This window comes from Xiphophorus hellerii, chromosome 12 (assembly GCF_003331165.1).
Source record: "Xiphophorus hellerii strain 12219 chromosome 12, Xiphophorus_hellerii-4.1, whole genome shotgun sequence".
NCBI classification, from domain to species: Eukaryota; Metazoa; Chordata; class Actinopteri; order Cyprinodontiformes; family Poeciliidae; genus Xiphophorus; species Xiphophorus hellerii.
This window is the reverse complement of record NC_045683.1, coordinates 2,823,476-2,834,710: the sequence shown is the minus strand read 5'-3', so window position 1 is coordinate 2,834,710 and position 11,235 is coordinate 2,823,476. Positions and strand designations below refer to the sequence as shown.

The window sequence follows — 11,235 nt, the reverse complement described above, 5'->3', positions numbered from 1 at the left end:
CTCATGTATCTTCTTTCTCTTTCATACTTATGACATTCTAATATAATATGCTCTATTGTTTCATATTTTCCACAGTAATCACATTTGCCATTATCATGCTTTTTTATTTTAAAAAGTGTATAATGAAGTCCTGTATGCCCAAATCTTAATCTTCTTATCACCCTTTCCTCCTTTCTATTTCTTCTTCCATTTCTTCTCTCTCCTACTATTTTCTGAATTTTATAAAACCATCTTCCTGTTTTTTCTTCATCCCACCTTTTTTGCCATTTTTCCATCAGTTTTCCTTTAACCATACTCTTTCCCTCAGATTTACTTGTTTTAACTGTAAAACTAATAGGATTTTGAATTGCCCTCTTTGCCATTTTATCTGCTCTCTCGTTTCCTTCAACCCCAATATGTGCTGGAACCCACACAAATATAACTATTAAACCCATATTTTGTATCCTAAATAATGTATGAAATATTTCTAATAAAAGGAACACAGTGGCTAATTTGTAATGCATTATTTAACAAAGCCTCGATTAATTTTTAAGATTTCTTTTTTTTAAAGTTCTTTGAGTCATTTGATTAATTGCCGCAGCTGCGATATGTATAAATATGTACAGTGGAAAACATCTTAGCACTACAACAGGAGGTAATATCTAACTACATTCTTCCTAGTCTTTAACTAAGGTGCTTTAACTCCAAAAAATTAAATTGGCAAATAATTATTATGAGTAGTTCCACAAATACTAAGCTGCAAATAGACGAGGTTCTACTTTATTAACGTAAGGTAAATTTAAAGAGCAACTTTACAGGAGAAAAAAAGTGAAGTAATACAGTTTTGAATGTTTTTTTAAATTATGGAAATAACTGCAAAAAGTCCTTAAACTAAAAAATGTTATGAGCCTTACCATCTGTTTTATTGTTTGAATGCTACAGTATTGATGCCTTTTATACAGTTTGTATTTGTGTGGTTTGAGCAGGTTTTCACAGCAAGAGGAGGAATCTGATACTTTAATGGTTAAATAGAATTAATGTGTATGCAATGCCACAGCTAAATCCATTCAAACACTGACATTTACCCCCTTAGCAATGCTATATATGTATTTTTCAATCATATTTTGAGACAGATTACTCTGTCTTTTCTACAGGATAAGCTAGACTGTCTACTGCAGGGAAATGCAATCAACATTTTGCTGCAATACTTCACGGAAAAACCACTCCAGAACTCTGGTGGTAACATTTTACAGTCACGATATCACACTGAGGCTTCTTGGACATTTGGCTTTCGGCACGTTGCTGCACCAATTGCCAAAAAAAGCCACCCATGTGCAAATCAGCTCCAAGTGTGCCAGCTGAAAGGATAACAGCTCATCAGTCATGACTAGGGGATACTGGCTCAGTGTCAGGCGCCTGGTGAGGGTTCACCAAAATAAAGAAGAAGAAAAAAATCATGGCAGCTCCTAATTAGCACTCAAATATAATTAGAAGGAAAATGAGTGATATGATGTTGAAAGACAGTGACAGTGACTCTGGAGTGGCAAACTGTTCTTCTGCTAACTGCGTCCTTCTTGTTTTCTCGTCAGATAAGCAAAGAAAGGAAATGTAACAGGATATTAAAACCAGTAACGCACCAGCAAAGATGAGCACACAGCGCTGCTGCAGGCTGATCTTCCATAGCCACCATGGAAATAACGCACTTTTGGTAAATAAAAAGCAATGAGAAGACATTATTATGTGCTTCCCAATAAATTAGATTATCATCAGTGAGTTCACTCGTCAGAAATTAAATTTAAAAAGGTGAAACCCTCATTATAAAGATTCATTACACTCAATGATGTATCTTAAGTGTCAGCTGTCGTTAATTTTGATGATTATGACTTACAGTTAATGAACCACCACAGTGCAGCATATTGCTGTTAAAAAATTGTGGATAGTAGCATAAAAATTAGCATTTTCATCCCTCAGGATGTATGTTTTTTATTTCCCATCAGCAACTTGAATTTCAGAATGACTGCCTTTTTTCAAGATGGCTGACATTTTTGGGCCTTTTATTCATTCATGCGCTTTATTGTTTGAACTGAATTATTACAATAAATTATATAGATGCCCAATTCTTGCATGAAATTTAAGTTAATCTTCTCATCAAGAGATGAATTAAAGAATGCAGGAAACAAACACTCGTTACCTAACATACATTTACATCACTTGCTTATACTATGTAATTTTTGTATTTGTTGAGAATAAATACAGTGTATATATATATATGTTCAATTTATTGATATTTAAAATGTGATTTTAAAGATATTCCCAGTTATTTAAGGAGAAGTCATAACCTAAGGTCTGTACCTGGTGAACAGTAGGAAGATAATGTTAAAATATTCAACAGCCTTTGTTAAAATGTTTCTCTTCTGAGCCAAAGGGCCCATAGACAATTTAAACCTTTTCCTTTGACCTTCCGAGTTCCTGCTACTGATTCTATTGTACAGCAGCTACGGATATAAAAATAGTCAGAGCCTGGTTATAATGCAGCTCTGCATATGCCAGCTGGTTTAAGACACACAGCGCAGCAAACACCTTGATTTATAGGAAAGAAAACACATTTCTGATGGGGTTTTCGACAGACTGTTGTTTGATTTCTTCGAACATGGCCAGGGTCTTTAAAATGGAAAACAAAGCGATAAACAGTCGAGTGATTCTCCGGGATTTTCTCTTCAACCAGTGAGTATCTGTCAGCGGAAAAAAAATAATAAAAAGATGTAAGTCTAAATCTCTGGTGCTTGAAACAAAAACCAGCAAGCGGAAAACGGTGAAAGCAGGGATATAACAAAGTCTTGACTCCTGTCTTAAGGATAAATATAGCCCCTCTGGGTAGCAGGAAGGAAGAGACAATATCTTAAGACTAACATTTTTATTTTATATTTTATCTAACAAGGACAGTTCCACTGTGAGTAGAAACTCATTTTTCAAGGGAGTCCTGGCCAAGCGGCAGAAAAGGCAACAATTACAAGTAGTTGCACAATTAAAATGCCTTTTAAATAATTAAAAACAACCATAAAGACCCAATCTCTGGTGCTGGAGCGAGACACCAGCCCCGACGCCACCCTGCAAGGAGAAGAATGGATGTTTCTCTGACAAAAAAACCCCACTGTGCAGAAAGTGTAAAAGCAAGAAATCACATTAATTCATCAAATCCTTTATTGCTATGTGCTCCCCAGTACAACAAACAGCATCAGTAGTGTGCAATTCCATCTACACAAACAATACAAAGCAAAACAGAGCAGAAGCGAACGGTGTTTGAAAGCATGGATAAAACAACAGCGTCGATACAGTACATGGAGAATCCTATGCTAGAACATCTGTCTGCGGCTCAGGGATTGTCATTTATCACCTACAACTACACTATTATCAAGCTCTCTAGAACATTAGCAGCAACTTTTAAAGGCGAAATTAAAAAGGAACTGGGGAGGAAAATGTAAAACAAAAGAAATAAAAAGTCAAAAAGCATAAAACACTAGTTTTTTTATTAACTCTGATCAGTCAGTACATGCTGCTGTGATGAACAGTCACGATTCTTAACATCTACGAAACAGCTGAGAAAAAAAAAACAGCCTTCTGACAAGTGACTCAAAACTGAGCATGTATATTTACAACTAAATGCAAAAAGTCATTTCTATTCTATCACATTTATTTATTTGAATGACAAAACAAGGTGATTCGGTTTCCATGATGTACCTGCTGCAGTTTACTGCACTCACTGTAAAAAAGCAGAACCATTTGACTTTCAATAAATATTTATGCTCTCAATGCTATATACATGTCTTACTGTACATTGGCACACAGGAGTGAGTGTGAAAAGCTGAAAACTATTTGCTGAAAACACAAAACCGTGTCTTTGGCTATTGCAGTCAGATGCATGGTGGTAGTTAGGAAATCCTTTTCAGAAATAAATTAACTTTCTCTCTGCAGAACTTCAGTTCGCCATAAAAAAGCGACTATTAAAGAATCTAGGAGAAAAAAGGTTTCATACACAGTAGGATTCTGATGAAAGTCCAGCTTATTGTGCTTAGTTTGGCTTTTGTCCTGTAAAAAAATTAAACGTTCAACACACAACTTTATCAGCCTAGACATGAACGCAGACTTTTTGAATTGCATTTATTTCTAGGCTTTTTTTCTTCAAGCTCTAAAACAATAACTCAACTGGAATGTGTAAGTCTTTATTGTAAATCCATTAAATTAGTTAATATATTTATTCAAGCTAAGTTGGTATCAAGTAAATTCTTTCTAATAGAGGTTGAACAGTTTTTTTTTGTTCTGGTCCACATGTTTGTACTTTTAATTCCCGAAAACGCAGCAAAATAAAATCTATTTATTCAACAGCTGAAATATCCCGGATCCAATAACAGCTCGGCATTAATACTTGAACAGAAAAAAGTTGAGGAAAATAAAAGTGAAATTATTTCCTACATAAATTAAATGTTTATATAGGATTAAAAAAAATAAAAGCACATTCTCCTCTGTAAAGCCCTTTGGTTCCTGAAGCACCAGTCCAATGCCCTTAATCAATTTTATCACAAAGTATTAGCAAATTAGAAAATCCTTCAAGCACCTTAAAATGTTTAAAAGAAAAACATTTGAAAGCTCTAACAATAACTTAATTTTATACTCTATCGCGTATCTGACATTCATTTTAATGGAATATGTAGATGAGGTGAAACAGAAAAATAATGCTGGCACCACATTACAATGAACTTAACACTGTAACATAAATAGTATAAGATGCATACAAATTGGTCCCCAGATAAACCAAGTTACAAAAAGCTGTTTCCAGTGGTGAAGATTAACTCACCTCAGCATGCTGGAGACTGGAAACAGAGTGAAACTGATGGCATGACCTACTTTCTGATTAATCTAGTGAATAATGATCTGACCAATTTGGGGCACTAAAAAAACAAACAAAAGCAAGAAGAAAACAAGGCTGAGAACATAATTAAACATCTTTGATCCCAACACATTACAGATGCAACTGGACTTGATGTTCCAAAAAAAAAAAAAATTGCTTCATTTCATCACTTTTAGACCTACATCACATGAACTTCTTTAATATGCCTGCATACAAGGCAGCTCATGTATTGTCTCTCATATGAGCTGTTACATAATGTTTTGGAAATAATAGCTGGTTGTAGTCAGAAAGCAACACATCCAAAATTTATGTCTCTGCCAAGTTTTTAGCACTTCCTGTCAAAAAGAGAGGCTCGTTAAAACGGTCAAAAAAACAAACAAAAAGAGAGGTGCTTGGTGGATCATTTCACAGAACAAAACACTTTTTTGTCATTTTAAAAACAGGTGAAGCTAGTTTGTTAATTTAGTAAGAATATATATTCTAATAAGTGAATTAAAACCTCATTTAGGATATTTCAAATAGTCTTTAAGACTTGCGATCTGAACAAGAGTTTTGTTCGAATCAGATGAGACATACAATCACTGGCCAGTTGATTGGCTGCACCAGTTCAGTGACTCGAATTTCAAATCAGTCACCGAAAAGGCAGAAACTCAATTTATTAAGACATCTAGACAGAAGTTTAAACTGAAATGGGGATTTAAAGGATTTCGAACTTGGCATAGTTGTTGGTGTCTGACTGGATGGTCTAAGTATTTCAGAAACTGCAGAAATACTGCAGAAAATTCATGCACAGATTTTCAGGCACAGCCATCTTTTAGATTTACAGATAATGGCCAGAAAAAGAGAAAATACCCCATAAGTAGCAGCTATGTGGACAAAAAGGCCTGGTTGATGCCAGAAAAGAACAAGTAGAAGATAAGAGGATAAGAAGGGAACGGTAGCTCAAATAGGCACTTCTAGCCACAAAGGTACATGGAATATAATCTGACTCTTATCAGCTTAAAAAGAGAAACAGGTTTAAAATCGCACAAGCTCACCAAAACTGGACAAATACAAACTAAAAACCTATTTTCTAGAAGCAAGTCATGATTTGAGCTCAGACATTCAGATGATACTGGATTTGGTTTTGCCAACAGTTCAGTCTGCTGCTGGTTTAATAGTGTGAGGCGATATTGTCTATTATGTTGGACTCCATAGCACCTATTAAGTGTTGTTGCTTTAGCACCAAAAAACTCAATTTTATGCTGCATAAAACTGTAGCTTAACAGCCTCTGGTTCCAAGCTTTGGGATGTGGTGGATCAGGGACTTCATGTCAATGCAGCCAATAAATCTGCAGCAAGAGTCATGTGATCATGTCAATGTGGAGCTAAATCTCCCAGAAATATTCATGAGAATTTGGTGAAACTATGTTTGTTTTAGGAGGATTTTAAAATGTCTAAACAGAATCCAAACAAGCACAAGCAGAGTGACCGATAGCCGGTGAGTATGATTCATTTCTTTAATGTTTCAAGTCTTGCTGAGCAAAAATGTTCATGATTCATGAAATAATTAAACTCTTCTGTGCAGAAATGTCATGTTTTTTTGCAGACGTATCTAGGAAGCTAATCTTTGTACCATGAAGCTTTTGAAAAATGAAATAATAGTGATATGTTGTATATTAGCTTTCGACAGTGGAACCAAAGTCAAATTTATTTGATGTTTGCAATAACTTGGGGAATGCGGTTTATTCAGATGCTAGATTTAATTTTTGGACAGAGCTAGAGCTCTTTACGGTAAGCTAAGCTAACCGTCTCTAGCTCTAGAATCGAGGGTGCAGCTGTTTATAAAAACATAAACTTACAAAAAACATATTTGTAACAAGAAAATATTCAGAATGTATGTTCGTTCTGAATATTTTAACTTAATTTTCATTCCTTCTGATATTAACAGCACCAATATTGAACTTGCTAGCCACACTAAGCTAGCAAAAGGGAATATTTCAAAGTTTTCTTGATTTCTCAAGGTAATACTGATGTTTTCAGGTGCGATATTTACAGAAAACTGTAGAAATACTGTCATAGAAATTAAAAGGCAGCACATCTCAACAAAACAAAACAAAGCTGGCTAACATTTAGCGTTTCATGTTAGTTTTGATTATTTTTTATTATGTAAATTCTTCTCATTATTGACCAAGTCAAGTTTCTAAATATTTCAGTTTTTTTGGCAAGAAAAATGGCAGTTAAAGATTTTGTTAAAACTTCACATCTTTGTGAATTAAGGCATTCCAGAAAAAAAAAAAACAACTTAGTAAGCAAATAAGAAGAGCAGTGCCACCATGTCTAATATAAAAATTAACAGTTCAAAACATTTTCTTTTTTCTCGCCTCACAAATGCAGCTTGAAATTTTCCCTTTCAGAGATTTAATTAGCTCCGTCTGCTGCGGCTATTTTCTTCATCGTCTATTAAGCACCTAATGTAAACCTTTACGCTCACACTGCTCAATTTCAAAACTCTAAAAATATATATATCTCCATTGAAGAGATTATTAAAACGAAAGAAAACAGACTGTATGATAGGTTTTAAACTCATATGACAACAAAAAACAGAAAACAAATCTTTGTGTTAAAACAATTCAGACTAAAAACAGGAGATGAGATATAATTCCTAAATCTTTTGATACTTCTTAATGTTTGTGAAAAGTCGTTTTTAGTTGTTGGAGTCTTAAAATGTCTGTTGGAGGCAGCAGGCCACAGATTTTATTAAGGATGAACGTTGCACAGTGTGAACTTGGCTTCTCCTGCTAAGGAGCCCTCATATTATTTTTGACAGAAACTGAAAAATAAACCAATCAGAACAAAAATTTGGGAACTTTAACAAACATCTCACTGAAGTTTTGATTGTTTAAGATGACCAAAATCCAGAATTCAATACTGTGTTTTGAATAAAGCAGCAATTTCTTTGGAAAACTACATGTTGGACTCAGACTGACAGACTGACAGAGACCTCTTTCTCAGTTTCGTTTTGTAATTTGACTTGAACAAAATTCCCTTTGGATCGTGTGCGCCTTAATTTGAACTCTTTCAGCTCAAAGACTAAGGGAGCTGTCTGGGAATGTCAGTGTTGTATTTAAAGTCCATTTCAGGGGGCGATGATATCAATAAACACAAAGTGAACCAGCACTTTTCCTTTCACCTTCCGACTCTCTGTGGTGTATTTGGTGAGGCAGGAAAACCTACTGTCCATGAGGAGTCCTAAAGGGAACACGCTTCACTTTCATCTCTCAACTTTAGAGTATGACGTAGGCCACCGGCTCCCCATCAAACCACCTGACCTCTGACCTTCTGGCTCCTTGAGGAGCGATGGGGAGAGGTTTAAATCTCGTGGGACTCTCCTCGGTGCTTTGGAGATCTTTGGCTGGACTTTCTTTAGTGGCGCTGGGGTTGTGATGCGTTTTGCAGCGCTGCTTTTTCCAGAGCTCTGCTTGCCGCCGCCGGTGGCGTTGGCCATTAATGTCTCCAGCAGCTGGGACGCTGATCCGAAGCGGAGGTGTTCCTCCACCTCCGCCGCCTCCGAGAACAAAGACAAACTTCCAGTGCGCTTGCTGCACGACTCGCAGCACAGCTTGTTGTAGCCTGGAATAGAGCAGTATCTTGCCAACACCTCCATTTGGCAGAAGATGGATTTGTCTCCGCTGCACGGCTCATCTGAAAGTCAAACAAAAGAAGACAACGATGGCTCGGTATATATCACACTAACAGGAAATGCATCACAGAGCAAAGAGGTGCTGCTTTTGTTCAGAGAATCAGAGCGCTGATAGAGGTTATACACAAAACATTAGCTGCACTTTCAGAAAAACGGAGCTCTGCTGCGACGGGAGGCGTGACTTGATTCCCCTTAGAAACGTACAAATGAACTCCAGGAAGGTTTTGCTCTGGCTCCGGTTCACGCTGTCACTCATTATTCATACACCAGAGTCACAGTGGTAGGCGTTTTTTATATTTGAGGAATAGAAATGTGCTGGTGTTTGAAACCACTTAGGAAGCATTAAAGCCACTCCAGAGCAACTATCAGAATAATAGAAAACCTTCTTCCTGTGCCACTAATGCATTAAAGCACTATACAGAAACTATTTGCAGTATTTGGAAAATATATAGTTGAACAGCAGAAATAGCTAAAAGCACAGTAAAGTCTGCAAGTAAATCAGCTAAACATAAATTATTAGTTTAAATTAAGTTTTTATTCTCACTGACACAGTAAAGACCTAAAAGCTGGGTTATGTAACTTTTATAAAAAATGTTTTTACATATTTACTGTCAACAATCTGTGAAAAGGTCGATGTCCTCCATCTTTTACCTGAGCTACTATTACTGTCTGAAGAAATGAACCGCTCCCGACCAAAACCAGCCGATCAGAGCCAGGAGGAGGGGCTTAGCGCTGTCAAACATCCTTGTGTACTCTCTGCTAAACGTAATAATGGTGGAGAAAAAACTTAATGTTACAGGAAAAGCATTTATCTGCTGTTATCGGTGGCTATGGTAACTAGCCTTAGCATTCATGACAGGCTCTGCCAGCTGTAGAGCAGCAGACAGAAGTGCAGCGCACATATGAGCCTGATTCACAGTGCTAAGACCCGCCTTCTGGCTCTTCCTTGTGTACTCTCTGCTAATGGCAATAATGGTGTAGAAACAACTTACCATTAGAGGACAACCATTTATCTGCCATTATCAGTGGCTATGGTAACTAGCTTTAGCATTCATGGCACCCTGTGCTAGCCGTGGCGTAGCACAGGGCATGATTGACAGCGCTAAGACCTGCTGACTGAGTGCTTCTTGTTAGCAAGGGGAGGGGAGCTCAATCTTTTCACAGATTTTCTGTCTCATACTAAACTGTCACAACCTGGAGATTGTTTTAACAAATATGGAAAAAACTTTTTGTTTTATAAAAGTTACATACTTCAGCTTTAAGGGAGGAAAAAAAATACAAACTTACATGGCCCATCTGTAAAAACGAAATGGACCTCGGGATAAATGGTCAAAAATTAGCAAACTGAAGAAGTCACTGAATGGCCTCTAACCTGTGACATGCTCACCATGGCATGGTCCCGGTCTGCACGGCCTCACCGCCTCAGGTTTGTCCCCGTAGCACTGATCTCCGGTCTTGCAGGTCACCAGCCGCCGCTCCAGCCCCTCTCCGCACGTCACGGAGCACTGGACACGGAAAGAGCAGAAATTAGTGGAGGAAGGTCACACAGGCGCCAGTGAGCGTCTGGGTAATTGGCCAGGATAACAAGCTGACTTCCACGTCCACCTGGAAGCTAAATGCCTCACAACATTGTGTTTACCTCCAGCCCGCTTTGTTAGGGCTGAACGGTGGAGTCTGCAGGGAATAGAATCAACCAGTTAGGACCAAAACATTTCATCTGCTGGGTAACTGGAAGCTGTGAGACTTTCCAACCAGATTTACTTTATGAGGCAACTTTCTATTGACCGAATTGATTTTTTGAACTTTTTGAAAGAGTTTCTTTAAGATGTAGGCAACTTTGGTTACTTCCATTGTGTAAGTGTACTATTGAATTACTCAGAAGCAAAGATAAATGACTTTATTATATAGAAGATACAGTAACTTTAATTGAAGGGGTGTGCATAAGACTGACATAACAGCTGTCATAGTCATGAGGGAGTGACTGTTGTCATAAAGTGTCATTTGGTAAATAATGACACTTTTAATGCAAAGTTGATACTTGCAATTTAGCAGTAAATTGTCATTATTTACCAAATAATGCAAAGTTGACACTTTTAAAGCTCTTTTAATGCAACAACAGTAATAAAGATTCATTTAGACTCCTTCATGTTCATGACAGGTTATGTCAGTCTTATGCACAGCCCTTCAAATAAAGTGCTGCAGAAAAGACCAATATTTTGCCCATATTGATGCATCTAATGAACTGATTAGTAAGATCAATTTGGCTTTCATAACGAATCTCAAGACAATAGAAATTTACCTCATGAACTGAATGACAGCTTTAAGAGGTACTTATCAAATAAAATGACACCACTAATAGAGTGTAAATCACATCACACAGGTGTTATTTTTATCAGTAGCTACATTCGGTTACAGCAGCAGCTGTTAAATTGCTGGATGTTCCTTTCAGGATGTTGCTGGCTGCCTGTTAAAATCGGATCTCCAGCTGGCCTGGATGGAAATATGAGCTCATGTTTGAAATCCGTTTCCTTTTGCCTGAATGCTGTCCATGAAAAAGATTTCAATGTAAAAATTTTAAATGTAAAAATTTACGGCGAGTGAGGAAGATCCCTGGAGTAAAACAAAACACCTAATATTTAGTCTTTTTGCAACTATGGCATGAAAAACA

The 11,235-nt window shown here is 37.0% G+C and overlaps 1 protein-coding gene across 2 annotated transcripts in view; it reads right to left on the bottom strand.

Annotated features, from left to right (window-relative positions):
• Nucleotides 1–3,162: 3,162 nt before the first annotated feature.
• Nucleotides 3,163–11,235, bottom strand: part of adamts3 (ADAM metallopeptidase with thrombospondin type 1 motif, 3) — a 157,264-nt gene continuing 149,191 nt past the window's right edge. The window contains exons 21-22 of one of the 2 annotated variants that reach the window (XM_032578401.1): nt 9,940–10,072; nt 3,163–8,569 (exon numbers count right to left, since the gene is read on the bottom strand). In XM_032578401.1, coding sequence (XP_032434292.1) covers nt 8,139–8,569; nt 9,940–10,072 — 564 coding nt within the window. In that variant the 3' untranslated portion in view covers nt 3,163–8,138. The remainder of the gene's footprint in view (nt 8,570–9,939; nt 10,073–11,235) is intronic. The other variant, XM_032578402.1, reaches the window with a different exon arrangement.